Source organism: Papilio polytes, unplaced genomic scaffold (assembly GCF_000836215.1).
Source record: "Papilio polytes unplaced genomic scaffold, Ppol_1.0 DF824493.1, whole genome shotgun sequence".
NCBI classification, from domain to species: Eukaryota; Metazoa; Arthropoda; class Insecta; order Lepidoptera; family Papilionidae; genus Papilio; species Papilio polytes.
Window position 1 is genome coordinate 935884 of NW_013524711.1, and position 16427 is coordinate 952310.

The 16427-nt window shown below is 35.7% G+C and overlaps 3 protein-coding genes across 4 annotated transcripts; all 3 read left to right on the forward strand.

Moving 5' to 3' along the window:
• The first annotated feature begins 220 nt into the window (after positions 1–220).
• On the forward strand, positions 221–3885 carry LOC106101596 (cleavage and polyadenylation specificity factor subunit 5). The gene is made up of 4 exons (XM_013280921.1): positions 221–614; positions 1648–1759; positions 2577–2667; positions 3589–3885. Exons 1-4 carry the CDS (start codon positions 388–390, stop codon positions 3834–3836), a joined length of 678 nt encoding a protein of 225 aa, XP_013136375.1. The 5' UTR covers positions 221–387; the 3' UTR covers positions 3837–3885.
• A 1837-nt stretch (positions 3886–5722) lies between these two features.
• On the forward strand, positions 5723–10700 carry LOC106101223 (collagenase-like). 2 transcript variants are annotated; one of them, XM_013280418.1, is made up of 6 exons: positions 5723–5833; positions 6083–8492; positions 9119–9386; positions 9536–9634; positions 9849–10021; positions 10366–10700. In XM_013280418.1, exons 2-6 carry the CDS (start codon positions 8277–8279, stop codon positions 10468–10470), a joined length of 861 nt encoding a protein of 286 aa, XP_013135872.1. In that variant the 5' UTR covers positions 5723–5833; positions 6083–8276; the 3' UTR covers positions 10471–10700. The 2 variants fall into 2 exon arrangements, with proteins under 2 accessions (XP_013135872.1, XP_013135950.1); XM_013280496.1 differs by lacking the exon at positions 5723–5833 and having other exon boundaries at positions 5989–6222; positions 8268–8492.
• A 1893-nt stretch (positions 10701–12593) lies between these two features.
• LOC106108887 lies at positions 12594–15986 on the forward strand. The gene is made up of 8 exons (XM_013290586.1): positions 12594–13187; positions 13501–13588; positions 13653–13699; positions 13804–14026; positions 14518–14693; positions 14799–14949; positions 15319–15458; positions 15834–15986. Exons 2-8 carry the CDS (start codon positions 13504–13506, stop codon positions 15984–15986), a joined length of 975 nt encoding a protein of 324 aa, XP_013146040.1. The 5' UTR covers positions 12594–13187; positions 13501–13503.
• The last annotated feature ends 441 nt before the right edge of the window (positions 15987–16427 follow it).

Consider the following 16427-nt stretch of genomic DNA (forward strand, 5'->3'; position numbering starts at 1 on the left):
TTGAAGAGTGTATTGCCATTTCAACATAAAAGTTTTAATGTTGATAGTTGATTTCATAACCTTAATTATGTTTAAAATGTATGTAAAGCATAAGAATATTTTCCTTAGTTAATGCGAGATTTTGTACATTTCTATTGCAAATTACTAATTTTCAGGACTATCAAATCCTGAAGAACATTTTATAATCTGTATTGTAAAACATTTGGCAACGATTCAATAAACATTTTTTACTCTACGTGTAATGGCCGACTGTTTCTTATTGTGACGCTTAAATTATTGCTTGAAAATTTAAAGAATATCGCATACTCATAAACCAGTAACTTAGATATTTTTAAACTGTGTTCATATTTGTTTGTGTATATATAAAAACTTAACATTTAGCTTGAAATGGCGGCTATACAAGGTCCACCAGGGAAGCAGTGGCCGGTGCGTCCTGGCGTGCAACATCAGAATAGTTTAAATAATGGAAATTTAACATTAAACAGGACAATAAACTTATATCCTCTAACTAATTATACTTTCGGGACGAAGGAGCCATTATTTGAGAAAGATGCGTCGGTACCAGCAAGGTTTCAGAGAATGCGGGAAGAGTTTGTCAAAATCGGTATGAGGAGGTTAGTTGACGGTTTTCTAACTGTATTATACATTACACAATCCTAAATGTTTTCGACTTGAATAAAAATCTCTTATATATTTTACAAACTAAAGTTTATCCTTCAATTTCATAAATATTTAGTTTTTCTCAATAATTTGCAGAAAAATTTTACCATCGAATTAGATAAGATTAGGGTAAGAAGAGAATAGCATGAGATGTTACTGGACTGGTATCAAAAACTCTTTCACCAATGAATACCTATGCTATCTCTCAGTAACATAAGCTATTATAAGGAAGGCCTAATTTTAGTCCCTTTCCCTTTCCACCTATATCTTGAAAGAAGAGGATGGGAATTGGAAATGGATTTTACGGTGGAGAATTCGCATAGGAAGGGGAAATGCCCTCTTTATGTGCGTTTCCTCATCCGTCAATTAAGGGTAGGCAATGCAACTGCAATTGCGGATGTTTATGGGCAATGGTCGCTTTCCATTTTGGTGGATTCAGGTGGCTGCTTGCTCGTTTGCTACCTTGTATAATAAATAAAAAGTTGTATTTATTACAATTTTCATTTTCGCACGAACAAAGAATGAAGTAACTGTTAGTATTTTATATTTTATGTCTTATCCACATTTATATAGAGTTATTTTAGAAGTTTGAAAGTATTCAAACTTCTAAAATAACTTTATATATTATATATATCGTTACTACGACAGTGGTGGAGAAATTGAGAAGCAAAAGGTTAGTGTGGGATGGACATGTGCGACGAGACAATGGGGACATAAACCAGAAAGTGTTAAGATTGAATGTGGATGGCTACAAAGGTAGAGGAAGACCGAAGAAAGTATGGATTGTGTGAAAGAGGATATGCTTAAGAAAGGAGTGGATTCAGATGACAGCTGATAGAGATGTATGGAAGAGCAGCACATACTGTGACAATCCTCCTTAAGGGATAAGGGCAAGTGGATGATAATCCACTTATATATAAATACCCCTGTTTGAACCACAGTATGTCCGTCTCAATGAGCTTAAAATTTCTTTATTTTCAATTCCAGGTCTGTAGAAGGTGTGCTATTGGTTCATGAGCATGGATTACCACATGTGTTGCTGTTGCAGCTTGGAACAGCATTCTTTAAGCTGCCTGGAGGTGAACTGAACCCTGGAGAGGTATAGTATATCTTACTAATATTATTTTTAAAGTTTAGATGAATGTATGCATTTTTTCAGTAGGTATATCGGGAACAGATTTATGGGTTTCAATGAAATTTGACATGGATGTAGAATGTCTGGAAGAAGACTTTAAGAGAGTACTTACTTTTCTTAAGCAAGGGCTATTATTATTATTATTCAATATAAATGAGAAACTATATAAATGTGTCACTTGCTGACATTATTTATAGTCTGTGTATTTATTTTGTAAAATTTCAGAGTTTAAATTGATACAAAGATATCTGTATGTCTTACGAGCTGTCGCCCGCAAACTTAGCTAGCGCAAATTAGGACCACCCATTACGCCATTTTGACAGTGGGGAATTAAAAAATATAGCCTATAATATGGCCATCTATGTCAGTTACCCTTCAGTGAAAGTCTGGTCGATATCGGCCCAGCCGTTTCGGAGATTATCCGGAACAAACGCGGCTTGCGGACAGACACAGACAAAAAATTTTCAAACGTTCCCGGAATCTGGAATTTTTTATTTTGATATTACAAACGGACACTCCAATTTATTATATGTATAGAAAATACGGTGAAGGAAAACATCGTGATGCCTGCACATATCGGCAAAGAAATTCAAAGATATGTGTGAAGTCAACCAACCCGCAGTGCAGTGTGGTTGACTATGGCCTAGTCACCGCTTTTTAGGGTAGGCTCCCCCCTCAGTGGGGGCGTATAGTGAGCTAGTGATGATGATAGAAGATATCTAATTTACATCTACAATTATTATAATTTACACAAATTAAATTACATTTATTGTTATTTCAGGATGAAATAGAAGGGTTGAAACGTCTTTTAACAGAGACATTGGGGAGACAAGATGGTGTTAAACAAGAGTGGGTGATAGAAGATACTATAGGTAAGAGAACATTTTTAAATTTCAAGTAATTTTAATATTAACATTTGGCATGCGGGGAACGTTTTTTCACGTTTCTTTAGTCTGTCGCTGGGGCGTGGGTCACGTAAAAATACGAATTTTGAATATTCCTTGTATCTATCTATCTTTTGTGTTAATGGCGTTTCCTTAGAGATTTTACCAATGTCAATTATACATAATACTCTGCTTTATAATTTACTAGATGCTGTCTGCGACTTCGCCCGATTGAAGTTAAAAAATATAGCGTATGTTACTCACAGATAAATTAATTTTCTGATGGTGAAAGAATTTTTAAAATTGGCCCAGTAGTTTTTGAGTTATTTCAATAAATACAAAAATACAAATCTTTTCTCTTTATAATGTTAGAATTATATCTGTGTTGTTAATTCTCACTTAAATTGTACAGTTTGGTGCCTAAACATGCATAGTTTTAACAGTTTTCAGTATCCATTTAAAGCTTGCTGCTGGATTTTAAAATCCTAATGTTATAAAGAGGAAAGATTTGTATTTTTGTATGTATTGAAATAACTCAAAAACTACTGGGGCGATTTTAAAAATTCATTCATCTTTAAAATACTATGCTATTGTTACGTATGCTATATTTTTAAATTTCATGTGGACGAAGTCGCTAGTATCAGCTAGTCATTAATGGAGTTTGTATAAAACTGTGTACTGTCCCTATTTGTATAGTACACAAACGAATGTTATACAAATTTTAGGACATAAATACTTTCTTGAAGATTTTCGTGCTAAGACTCCGAGAATATAAAAATTCTATCTATATTTCGAATAATTTTCTTTACTTCACAAAAGCTATGTAATAAATGCTGCGACAGGTTCTAAGCTAGGATTTTTATATTCCTACTCTGGCTGTAATCTGAAACATTTTTTAACAATTTCCAGGTAACTGGTGGCGACCGAACTTCGAACCACCACAATACCCTTACGTTCCACCTCATATTACTAAACCTAAAGAGCATAAAAGATTATTTCTAGTACAATTACAAGATAGGGCATTGTTTGCTGTACCAAAAAATTATAAACTTGTTGCAGCACCGCTATTTGAACTGTATGATAATGCACAAGGATATGGTCCAATAATATCTTCGTTATCTCAAAGCCTTTGCAGGTTTAATTTCGTCTATATGTAGTGTATGAGTGCTAACGGACCACCGGTAACAGCTGTTAGGAAACGGAAAAGAAGGAAAAAACACAAGAAACCACATATATGAAATAAAATTGTCCCCTGGGACTTAAATGTGTCTCCTAGCTGTCCCACATTTTATTTTGATCTAAAAAATTTAAAAAATTACTTTAAAGTACTAAGTAACAATCCCTATATTAATAGTTAACTCAAAAACTACGTGTCAGTTTTTCATTACAATAACTGCTCCATCTTGAATATTGACTAATCTCCCTTTGACAGCATTATGTTCCCCCCTTAGTCAACCACTGCCCCCCAATCATCGATTACATCCCTTTGATTGTAGACTACATAGGGGATGTAAACAGTAGAGGGGTGCCTTTATTATCGACTACATGATGATGTAAAAGGTAAGGGGGGGGGCTTGATTATCGACTACATCCCCCCTTCAATGTAGACTATGGGGGTGTAAAAGGTAAGGGGGGAGGGGTTGATTGTCGACTACATCACCTTGATTGCAGACTACATGGGGATGTAAACAGTAAGTGGGGGCCTTAATAATCGACTACACCCCCCTTGATTATTGATTAGTCCCTCCCCTTCACTATCGAGTATTCCCCGACAAGTGGTCCGTTTTTCCAAAAAAAAACTTCAAGTGACGTATTTTTTATATTAATAAGAAAGTGTCTAGTATTTTAAGTACATTTGACTAAAGTATAGTTATAATAATAAAAAACGTGTTTTATTTATTGTCACCTCAAGAAAGAAGATTGTTTTTAATTTTAAGGTTGTTTTAAGTATTTTATAATCTGTGATATTGTCTGTGATCAAATTAGCCATAGACTGTTTTCTTTTTCAGAAAATATAAAACTAAAGATGTTGACCGTTATATTAGGTCTATCTATGAAATTTCCGTTTTGTATGAAAAAAAATTAAACGATTTTTTTTGTGTATTTTTTATTTGAAATAATCGAAGTTACCCATGCAATTAAGAGTTCGTAAGGAACCCATTAGTCAATTTTATCTTGCGTATTTGACTCAAATGGACCAATATTGTTTTGCTAACATCCAAAGTAGATAATTCAGTCGTGGATTGTGTGTTTTAGTTTCCACGATCGCATTCTGAATACATTTTTAGGTCGAAGTTTCCAGAACAGAAGCCAGGAGACCAATCACAGGGCTATTTATACTCTACCAATTATTCTCTACTTTCTTTATTTCTTACTAGCTGTTGCTAGCGACTTCGCCCGCGTGTAATTTTTTTTTTTTGATAACTATAACCTATTTTTGAAATCAGCCCAGGAGTTTTTACGTGAATCGAATACATACAAAAATCCAATTCTTTTCTCTAATACAGTCTACTTAAAGTCCAAGGGAAACACAAAATATTTTAAGTTATAGAGGTTTTAAGTTATCAAGGGTCTATGTTATATAGGTTTTGGGCTCTGATGGGAAGGTAACATATTTTTTGAAGTTATAGAGGTTTGAGTTATCGAGGTTCTACTGTATTATAGTTTGTCTAAATAGGATAGATTAGTTTGATAAATGACGCATATGAAGTATCGAATTCAATTTGTATAAAGGCAAATGCCATACTTAATAGACAGGTGTTGTAGTAACGAAACAAACACACATAGCGAACAATTTTGAACTATCGATATTCAGTTTAAATAACTATCAAACTCAACTAAAATTATTATTTTCTTATTAACTATTGTATAGGACAATTCTAGTATTGACTATAGTGTAGAGAATTTAGCGATGCAACTTCTATAAGAATAAAAATCGAAAATCGATCAGATTCATGACTGATTTTACACAACCCATCCCTACTAAATTTGAAGTGAATTGTCAAACTAATCTAAATTATTTAGACACACTATACTTGATTTTTAGTTGTGCAACTAAACAGTTAAAGCTGCGAAACAATCGACAATCGCGCACTCTTAAAATTGAGGTTATGTTTTTTGAATTCAGTTCGATCGGAGTCGGAGATAACAATTGGTTAATTTTTAATTTTAGTTAGTTACTTATCTTACTATTACGTACGGCTGTACTAGTAATAAACATTTACTTACTCTCATTATTTGTCATGATTATTGTTAAGTTATAACTATAAATCTATCGATTCCAACTTCTATAAAAATACAAATCGATAATATACATGCTACTAAATTTGAAATAAATTGTCAAACTAATCGAAATAATTAAGACAAACTATAGTATAGATTAGAAACCATATCCATCCCACAGCCCCCACGGCCGCACCTCCTCCGGCCACGAGGGCTGCGAGAGGGCGGGATAAACCAAGGACCAGCAGTGCCCAGGAGGCGCGCATCAGGGTGGGCGCCCTGAGCGCGACAATATAAGATCAGCTCTAACTAGTAGTAATAGTACGTACTATTTGATATATACTTGTATCTACACATTACCTAGATTTTTTATATGCAAATATGAAAAAAACGAATATTTTCCCATTCGGAAATTTTCCCCGGGTTTCTTCTCCTGTTTTTTCCCACATGAGAGTTTTTTCCGGGTAAAATTCCTTCTCTAGCCGTAATACACATAAAAAATAAAAAAATACATACAGACGAATTGAGTATCTTCTTCTTTTGGGAAGTCGGTCAAAAAGAGAGCGACCTATCGTCCGGGCCTGGGCTATCGTCTTTTCCGTCACACGCGTGGTCACATAAATGCGGGGTGTGGAGGGGGTTTCGCCGGAACGACGAGCACAGAACCGCTCCTAACGATGCCCGCGGGCGGATTGACGCTAAATCGGGATGGCATTAAGAGTAGATTTTAATTAAATTCGATTAAAAATTAACTAATCAACGTATTGCTAAAAGCTTCGGGTTAACAGAAGATAAAGTACTCGTGTACCAAATAAACCACTTCGAGTTTTTGCTTTCGTTGTAGTATTGCAAATATATGGAGATTTTTACAGAATTAGGCACATTTTCAAAAAATAAATCTGTCGAGAAAAGTTTGTCCAATCGTGATTCTGTTCCACGAGACTTTAGTTAAAGGACTAAAGTTACAAATACTAAAATATCACGAATCAAATCTTTGTAGAAATCCTGTTCTATGCTTCCAAAGATGCGCAATTCGCGAGAACAGCGCCTTAAAATACGTGAATCAAATACATGTGAAAATCCAAAAACATAAATCTTTCCACTTTATAATATTGGTATAGACATAAAAAAGGCAATATATTATGTAAAACAAACATATAAATGGCCACACTTTTAATTTAAGACAAAAACATGGTTTGCACAAGTGAAATTTCAGGTTAATTTATTACATTTGTATTTACAAAGATGATATTTTCGGAAATAAGTTTTGGTACAAATAAGTGCATCGTTTATGAGGTTAGTCAGTCTAGCTTTAGGTCTCTTATAGTCCATAGGCCTTAATATGGGTCAGTACAAAACTTTCCTCGGTGCCACACGCAATGTAAGTATTGTAATTTCTTATCTAGTTTAAAATGAAAAGATTGAAAAATATGCAGAAGAAATAGTTGACACTTCACTTGAATTTATTTTAATAAACTCATTAACGCTTGTTGAGATCAAGACCATTATTTATATTTGACTTATATTTATATTATTCTCAACCGTCACCACGCTCCGCCACACGTGAGAAAATAGTTTCATCCGTCCCACCTTTTAGTCCCACTATCACTAATACGGTGACAAATGGAACCGTTATAAAATATAAAATAAGTTTTAACCGTCCCCTCGTCGCAAAAGTTGGGATAATTGAAACTTTTTATTCTCACCTGTACCGACGTGGGAACGGAGCTGGGTGACGGTTGGGAATAATCCAAGATTTCCATATTAAGGCTCCCGTTACTGTAAAGTAAAGGGGCGTAAAGTTACCTGCTAGGAATTGTGTCTTTATGGGTATAGAAGATTCACTGAGCCCTTGTTACCTATCATACTAATATTATTAATGGGAAAGTTTAAATAATTAGGTTGATTTTTGTTAGAGTTTGTAGCCTAAAGGGCTTAAAGACGTATTTATCTTCTTATATCTTTATTTTACATGCTTCCGTTACTCGCTATAGTTTTCTAATCTACTGACATTCTTTCTCTCCTCGAACTCTGACATGCGTAATCGAGTCTACGCATGCCAGTTACATCGCCACAGGCTGTAGTACGGGTTTTTATGAAATTTAGTATATATGGAGAGGTTAGTCTGGAAGAACACATAGGTTACTTGTATTTGTTTCCTTTATTCCGCGCGGCCGAAAGCAAGTCCATGCTAATGTTATCAAGTGGAAAGATTTGTATTTTTGTATGTCTTGAAATAACTCAAAAACTACTTGGTCGATTTTGAAAATTCTTTCACTTTTAGAAAGGTAATTTTTCTATGTGTAGGTATTTCAAGCGGGCGAATTCGCGAGCAGCAGCTAGTTGACTTATATATTTGTTGATAGCGTGACATCATGTTCTGGCTCCACTGCCTTCTCCTAGGCAGCGCTCTCGGCGTCGAATTAGACGTTGGTCTGTCTTTAAACCCGGTGTATCTGGCGGAGCAGTACTACCACCAGCGTGTGGGGATACCACTGGCGGAGAAGATACGCAAAGCGGAACTCGCCGGCAGTAATACCACTAATACAATCACCGACGAATCTTCGCTGCTCAAAGAATACCCCTTCGTGGTAATGTTATATTATTATTAAGCCTTAATTGCCTGTGTCTTATCTTTTTTAGTAGATCTTCCACTTTGGTTGATGTATATCATTGTAGTAATGTATACCGTTACTAAAGCACAGCTGAAATCAAATTGAACGAAGATAACCCGGTGCGCAGAGCTTAGGCAAGTAGGATAAGGATGGGCAGAATACAGCTGAAACAGATATCGGATCCTTGATATCGATCCGATTAATAAACGAAATGTATCAAAATATTTACTAGATGTTCCCGTGCGACTTCATCCGCAAAAAATTATGATTTATTTTATTATTTACATGTTCCAAATTATCAATAGTGAATTTCAAAATGACATGACATGACAAACCTTAGCAATCTTTCTTGATGTTGGCAGCAACTTATGGTCTCTTTCCCACATTAGGGTTTTTATCCAAAATGTTTAATGGCGTTAAAATATATAGCCTGAAGCGTGACGCAAGTGTTGGGCTTTTTATAAAAAAAATAATTATTCAAAAATATGCTGTAATTGCTGAGACCTTAGGCAACAAAGAAGTGTGTGTTTACGCTTTATGATATTTGTATAAAAAAGATAGACTGTCCCATCATGTTCACTAATGGCTCTTTTTGTATATAGGGTAATATGATAATCCAGCTAAGGTCAGGGTCTACATCGATGTGCGGAGGCTCCCTACTTACTAAGACTAGTGTGTTGACCGCGGCACATTGTTTTCTGGATGGCAGGGACTACGGACGTAACTACACCATGGTCTTAGGCTCTATGAAGTTATACAGCGGCGGCATAAGACTCACCACCAATAAGACTGTACTACACGAGAACTACAATAGGTACACGTTGGACAACGACATTGCACTGCTTTTCCTCCCCAATGTTACATTTAATGGTGAGTTCAACAGTGGGTTTACCGTTTTTAGAGAGTAAGACGTTCTAATCTCTTATATTTCTGTTGTGACGCTAGTTGAATTAGACGTATCCTCGCGAAATTAATGTTTATGATAAAAACAAAAAAAAAAACTTAAGTTGCACTTGCAGATGTCGTGGCTCCCATCCGTTTGCCGTGGGGTTCGCTATTGCAAAGCGATTTGACGGGTTACTCCGCACAGGCCATCGGCTTTGGACTCACTGAGAACGGTCAGTATCATTTATGTGACATAGATCTTGTTTACCATGTCACTTATTATATAACACGCTACATGTTTCACCAACTCACTATACGGACCCATAAGCTCGGAGCCTACACTAAGTTAGTGACTAGGCCAGTCATCTGTTCTTAAACCCGTATGTGAAAATCCTGCACATTCTGTGATTGAGTTATGCTTTGTAAACTGTTTGTTATTTTGTGTAGATGGTCAGTTTCTGAACAATGTGACGTTTGAGGTGAACAGTAATGAGTTGTGCGGGCGTACATACAGCAATATGAACGAGGCCAAGATGTGCGCGAGCAGTGCAAACGGAAGCACTTGCTTCGAGGGCTCCGGGGCACCTCTTGTCATGACACACGAAGGGCAGCAAGTCTTGGTGAGATATCTTCTATACTTTGTTTCGTAAGATGTCGGCAATCACAGTATGTTTTTGAATAATTCTTTCTTTAATATAAAACCCTACAGTTACGTCACGCTTTAGGCTATATATTTTCACGCTATTAAACTTAGAGGATTAATTTGGAAAAATCCTTCATGCTGGAAAGGGACCTTTACAAGCTGCCAACATTAAGGAAGCGAGTTTACTGTGGTAACGGTTATTTTGACATTTGTAATTGAGAATTTGACAAATGTAAACAATAAAGTAAATTTATTTTCCCCTACTTTTGTAAATAAATCATATTAATTGCGAAAAATTAGAGGATTATGTTGTATTTGCAGATTGGCATATCATCGTACGTACCAAGAGCTGTCTGTCCAAGCAAACAGCCTGCGGTATTCACTGACGTGATGGACTACATATCCTGGATAGCGGCTAATGCGTAGTTGACCATACAACTAACGCATAAGGTTGCTTACTAACAAATATATATAAAAAGTTTTTGTTATAATATGTATATTAAGTGTTGTGTGAAATATCGGATTTTGTTACCTTATCTGACAGGGACGGCTTTTACCCAACCGTCACACGGCTCTGTCCCCACGCGAAGACATATGAGAAAGTAAAGTTTTATCTGTCCCACGTTTTGCGACGAGGGGACTTATTTTATATCTTAACGGTTTCATCTGTCACCTTATTGGTGATAGTGGGACTAAAAGGTGGAACCTATAAAACTTTTTATTCTCATCTGTCTCCACGTGGGGACAGCGGGGTGACGGTTGGGTTCACAGTGACCAAATTTTTAAGCTATCTGAGTTATCAGACAGGCCGTTAATAACTAGAAAGGTGAGATGATGAAGGGAGTGATGACCGTGATGATGGCTGTTGTTATTTGGAGGAGGAAAATCCGGAGCCGATATTAGGGGAGTTAGATAAGGTTGGGAAGACGATGACTAACAAATGATTTATTATTGTGTGGGTTTTTATAAAATAAATGATTCAATAAATACAAGTTTTTATTTACCGTTGTTTACCTTTTATTACTAGCAAAAACAATCGTCTCTTTATATTAATTAGAATAAAACGAAATTAACTTTCAGTATTTTAAAAACTGGTATACATATGTATACTTTGCTTCGTAAGTGCCGCTTACAATCTGAAAGACGTTGATATTTTAAAGGACTTTGGGCGGTTTCCCAACTAAATTTAACCATTTGTTAGTGTTTTTGGTTCAATAATTTCATGAAATTCGTTTCCGAACTATATTACTTGAGTTTTACATTGAAACTAAGGTCCATCTAACAGTAAAGAATCACTAAATAATGATAAAATTAATGGTAACTCCAGAAACATGGCATTAGAAGTTTTACCGTGGCCTTATTTAAGATACGCATTGAAATGTCATTTCAGTATTCGGCTGTAAGCATAAAATGACATGACCTTGCTGAAACTTTGTTTTTTTAATTCCACGCGGACGGAGACGCGGGCGAAAGTTAGATTAAAAATCTATCATTATAAACTACTAGCTTCCGTCCGCGTGGAATTTAAAAAAACACAAGTGAGTACGTGTTCTTCCAGACTAACCTCGACACCTTTATCAAATTTCACCGAAATCCGTTCAGCAGTTTAGGCTACAAACTCTAACAAACATCCATCTAAACTTCGCATTTATAATATTAAGTATAATAGAGGATCTATGTACGTTCAAGAATAAATTTTTTTTTATAACATAAGATGGCAAACGAGCAAGCGGCCACCTGCATCCGCCAAAGTGGCGAAGCGACCACAGCCAATAGACATCCGCAATTGCAGATGCGTTGCCTACCCTTAACCGACAGAGGAGGAGATGCACATAAAGAGGATATTTCCCCTTCCTATGCATCTCTTCTTCCGTAAATCCACTTCCCGTTCCCATCCTCTCCTTATAAGAAAAGGGTGGTAAAGAGAAAAGGACTTAAATTAGGCCTCCGACACCACACTCATCAGACGAAACACGGAATTGCTTCCATTTCACGCCTGTCTGTGTGGTCGTGGTATTACACCGGGCGTGCCGGCCCATTCGAACGAAATCTATGCTTATCTTTTATTAAATTGCTAATTTACGCAAAGAAATTGTATATAAAATTTCGATTTATTTGTTTAAATCAACGATGTCGTATAACCTCAATTCAATTAAAATTTAACGACAAAACATTTTCCAACCTATTCTTCGAAATGCGTTCGTTATTCGTAGTGTTGTTTTGCGCGGGCTACGTCACTTGTCGGCTGTGGAGAAAGGGAGTAGTACATTATGCTATTAATAAAAAAGATTATGGTATATTTTTTTTTAATATAAAAAACCGTTATAGTATTATGCACGATTCACACTTGGCAGTACAGTAAGTCAGTAGCAATCAAGAAATGGCTTGGCAAATACTTGCATTATGTGAATACTGGAGCCATTGAGTTCATAAAATCTATAACTGGCCGTAACAACTATCCAACTATACTGGCCAAGTGTGAACCGCGCATAAAATTAGGCCTCAGGGCGCTTTAATAGGTTTATTTATTTCGTAACCTACGTATAGTCTGTAGTTTTATATTTTCCCGCATTGTTGAGAGGTTTTTTATTATATGTTCCTGGTTAAAATATAATTATGAAGTTTTCACAGGAGCAAACAATCAGAAGCGCAAATGACATGTATTTGAATGTTCACTGAACCGGTCTTTAGTGATGTGTTTCAATGAGTATTTTTTCCCTGAGTAATAGTCGTGGGTAACCCAATAAGATCGATCTGTAGATCAGCTCACGGTCCTTATAGCAGATCAGTTCAATTAAGGCATGATTTGAGTCATCGGACAACTCTCGGCCCAGTTCACATAGTTATAGTGCTGATAATTTAGTTGTTGAGCCACGACTCAACGATCGAAGACTGTAAGTTGATCTGTTTAACCGACTCAGAGATTTATACGTCTACAGTAGGTTTTTTTCTTTATAGACATACATTCTCAAGATGAGATTATAACGACTTTATCACAACTACAAAATGAGATCTGCGTTAAATTCTTCTATACACCAAATAATTATACAGCAGACGAGAAAGATAAGATTCTTTTTATAAATAATCCAGATAAAAGAAAGAACTGTCCGCCGAGTATATACAATTTCACCGGCAGTGTTATAGTAAGTAAATATTCTATCTTACTAATATTGTAAATGCAAAAGTATAGATGGATGTTAGAGTTTGTAACTTAAACTGCTGAACGGATTTCGATGAAATTTGGCACAGATGTAGAAGAGAGACTGGAAGAATGCATAGGCTATTAACTTTTTTTATTCCCAGATGACGTTTTCGCGCGCGAAAACTAGACTGTTATAAAACCTATTGTTTGTATGGATGAATGTTTGCTGAGGTTAGGGCGGGGCACCTATCGCCTCCTTGAGAATTTAAATGTTAAATGTAGGTAGTTACGTGAAAATTACATTTGTTTTACAGGATATGCCTATAGGTTATAAATGTATAAATAGCAAGGATATCGCTAGAATTGTAATGGAAATGCTACGAGCGAGCGTCGAACAAACGGGTTTGTTAATTTTGTTACTTAATGCAAAAAAAAAATAGTAAGCAAAATATCATATATTTTTCAGTTTCGACAATCAACAGCTACGATTTGGTGAAGAAATTCCAAGAACGTGTAAGTCTTTACATTGAAATTAATTATTTTTTAAGCATGATATCGTTTAATCGTTGTATTTTTTTACAAGCTGTTGTAGTTTTTACACATTTTAATTCCCCAAGGATGCAGATTCGACCCATCCAACACTTCTAACGCCGCCTGATAGGAACTACATAAATGCACATTACCACGTAGAATGCGGAGCTCAAGCGCAACGTTCAGTCGCGTCTAGACGACTAGGGGATACTTCGGACGCTTTGCGATTAACTTCTGATAACACGGAGTATTATAAAGACAAGATATGGCCTTTGGCAATAGTTATGTACGGTGTTGATGAGAAAATGCGTAAGTTCATAACAGTTTTTTTTTACTTCTTGAAATACGACAACAATTATGTAAAATTATGTCATAACCTCTTGATTCTTAATGAAAAAAGTAACCAATTTATTCTCGGTGGACGAAAAATTAGCGGAAATGAAAAGTTCGTGCAATAACAGTCGGTATTATATTATGCCCGGTTCACATTTGGCCAGTACAATTGGACAGTTGTGATGTCTAATCATAGATTGTAAGCATTTATTGGTGCAAGTTAGCATTCATACTGTGCTAATGAATTATCAGTCCAGTTATTCAGCGGTTTTGACCAACTGTCCTGGTTAAGTGTGAACCGCGCATTATTGCTACTAGCGGCATGGGCGAGTCTTGGCGCCATCTTTACTATGGCTTGGGGGAGATTGTATTATTCGTAGATTTGTGGCTTTCTAGGCAAAACCGTGCTCTACTCTAAAACCGTTTCTAGTAACTGACGAGGCTGAATTGTCTGTAAATTATTTTAGGTACTACACCAGATTATAACCTCCTCAAATACGCAATGACCACAATCGAGTTAGGCAGTTGTGTTGTATTTCAAGAGATTGACACTAACGATGCCGTTTTAAAACCTAAGAATTATCTCTGGTTCACAAACGATGGAGAGGAAGTTCCTGTACTTGGGTTTAAAGAAGGAAAGCAGGTGAGTTTGCAAATCAATTAGAGGTTATGTTCATGTTTAACGTTTTATTAAGAAAAAAAAAACATAGAGTATAAACTTAATAGTGTAGGGAACTTTTTGGTACAGACTATAAATCTAGAATCTATGGTGCACGGAGCTCCGGGCCACGCCGCCCACGTGCTTGTGAACCTAATGCGGGCTTTAGGCGTGCCGATGATGTCAAATAGATTCGACAGAGACAACTATGTTACTATAGATTGGAGGAAAATACAAAAAGGTAAGATAAAATAAATAAAAAAAGATTTCTAAAACTTACAAGGACGTACGACTCGAAGTAAGACTTGGACTTTGAGATATAACCAATCCTGGACTGAAATTGTTTCAGTTATATTAAATAGCACACAAGAATGTTTTTTTTAGATTGTTCATTTGAAAATTATTAGCTAAGATAAAAGAAACTAGTAATGGATACGATTATAGTTTTCTGTGTTTTAATAACGAGGAATTCTAAGAAAATAGCGTCTTATTAGAATTGGGCTTCATTTTAGTTCAAGAAAAATTTTACAAAAAATCAACCCAATGCTTGTAAATTAAATAAATAGAATAAAGCCACACTAAATTTATAGTAATTTATTATTAACCCTAGGTAAAGAACATCATTTCGAGCGCGCCCCAGCTGCGGCTTGGGTCTCCACTCCATACGATTTCGACAGCGTGACGCACGCGCCCGCTAACTACATGTGCGGTGACTGCGACCTCGGCGGGCAAAGTGTTAAACCGCTACAGGTATAGTAACTCAACTAAAATGATCTTCAGATCAGTGCACTTCACAGATCAGCTCTATTTGTACAATCGCGATGTTCCACTTTTCCCCCCTTTTCCTACAAATAAGAAATTAGATAGCAGTGAGTGCAAACGAAGAGATAATAAAAAGAAACTGGCCGTAAATCTCCTATAGTTATACATCGCGTTGAGCTGTTGTCTGCTAAATTATTTTAGTTGTTGAACCGCTCAAAGATTAAAATCAGTCTAAACTGTTAAATCTGTTCAGAGTTCTTTTAAAAGTCTATCAATAAGTTGTTGAGCCATAGCTCAATACTAGTGAGCGGATTTGAACCGTTCAAATGATTTACACATGTCTAATTCTTTTATGATTTTCAGGACCATCTCTGGCAGAGGACATTGTCTATGGGTCACGTGACGCAACCCTCAGACGCCGATAGCAGACTTTTAGATTTATTGTATCGAGATGAATGTAGAGAGAGAATAGTGTCGGATAATTTAGAGGTTATGAAGAAAAAAACTGACCGATAATTGTTTGTTAATACTAGCGAAATAAAAATTTACATTAGAATTGTGGTTTTTTTTATAACATCGTCCTTTTTCAATAAGAATCAATAGATAAAAATACAACAAAGATATAATAACATTTCTCAGTTTACTTAGACGAATTATTTTATCTTCAAAGTAGTATATTCCATTTATTGTTGGCAATACATTTTGCTATCTATAAAATGATCAATTTTACGTCTCTTTTACACAATGATTCCTTGAAATTATACTTCTAACTAGCTGTTCACCAGAGTGAAATTTAAAAATAATACATAGCCTATGTTACTCACAGATAAATTTAAAATCGGCCCATTACTTTTTGTGTTATTTCAATATACACAAAAATACAAATCTTTCCTCTTTATAATATAAGTATAGATTAAATCCAATAAAAATAGTATTTGTCCCACAAAGGGGTTATAA

Excerpts from the sequence above, each read along its gene's own strand:
- LOC106101596 (XM_013280921.1), top strand. The coding sequence starts at position 388 with ATGGCGGCTATACAAGGTCCACCAGGGAAGCAGTGGCCGGTGCGTCCT. Across the intron at positions 1,760-2,576 it reads GTGAACTGAACCCTGGAGAG|GATGAAATAGAAGGGTTGAA; the intron begins GTATAGTATATC and ends TTGTTATTTCAG. Across the intron at positions 2,668-3,588 it reads GGTGATAGAAGATACTATAG|GTAACTGGTGGCGACCGAAC; the intron begins GTAAGAGAACAT and ends AACAATTTCCAG.
- LOC106101223 (XM_013280418.1), top strand. The coding sequence starts at position 8,277 with ATGTTCTGGCTCCACTGCCTTCTCCTAGGCAGCGCTCTCGGCGTCGAA. Across the intron at positions 8,493-9,118 it reads TCAAAGAATACCCCTTCGTG|GGTAATATGATAATCCAGCT; the intron begins GTAATGTTATAT and ends TTTTGTATATAG. Across the intron at positions 9,387-9,535 it reads CCCCAATGTTACATTTAATG|ATGTCGTGGCTCCCATCCGT; the intron begins GTGAGTTCAACA and ends TTGCACTTGCAG.
- LOC106108887 (XM_013290586.1), top strand. The coding sequence starts at position 13,504 with ATGCCTATAGGTTATAAATGTATAAATAGCAAGGATATCGCTAGAATT. Across the intron at positions 13,589-13,652 it reads AGCGAGCGTCGAACAAACGG|TTTCGACAATCAACAGCTAC; the intron begins GTTTGTTAATTT and ends TATATTTTTCAG. Across the intron at positions 14,027-14,517 it reads CGGTGTTGATGAGAAAATGC|GTACTACACCAGATTATAAC; the intron begins GTAAGTTCATAA and ends AAATTATTTTAG.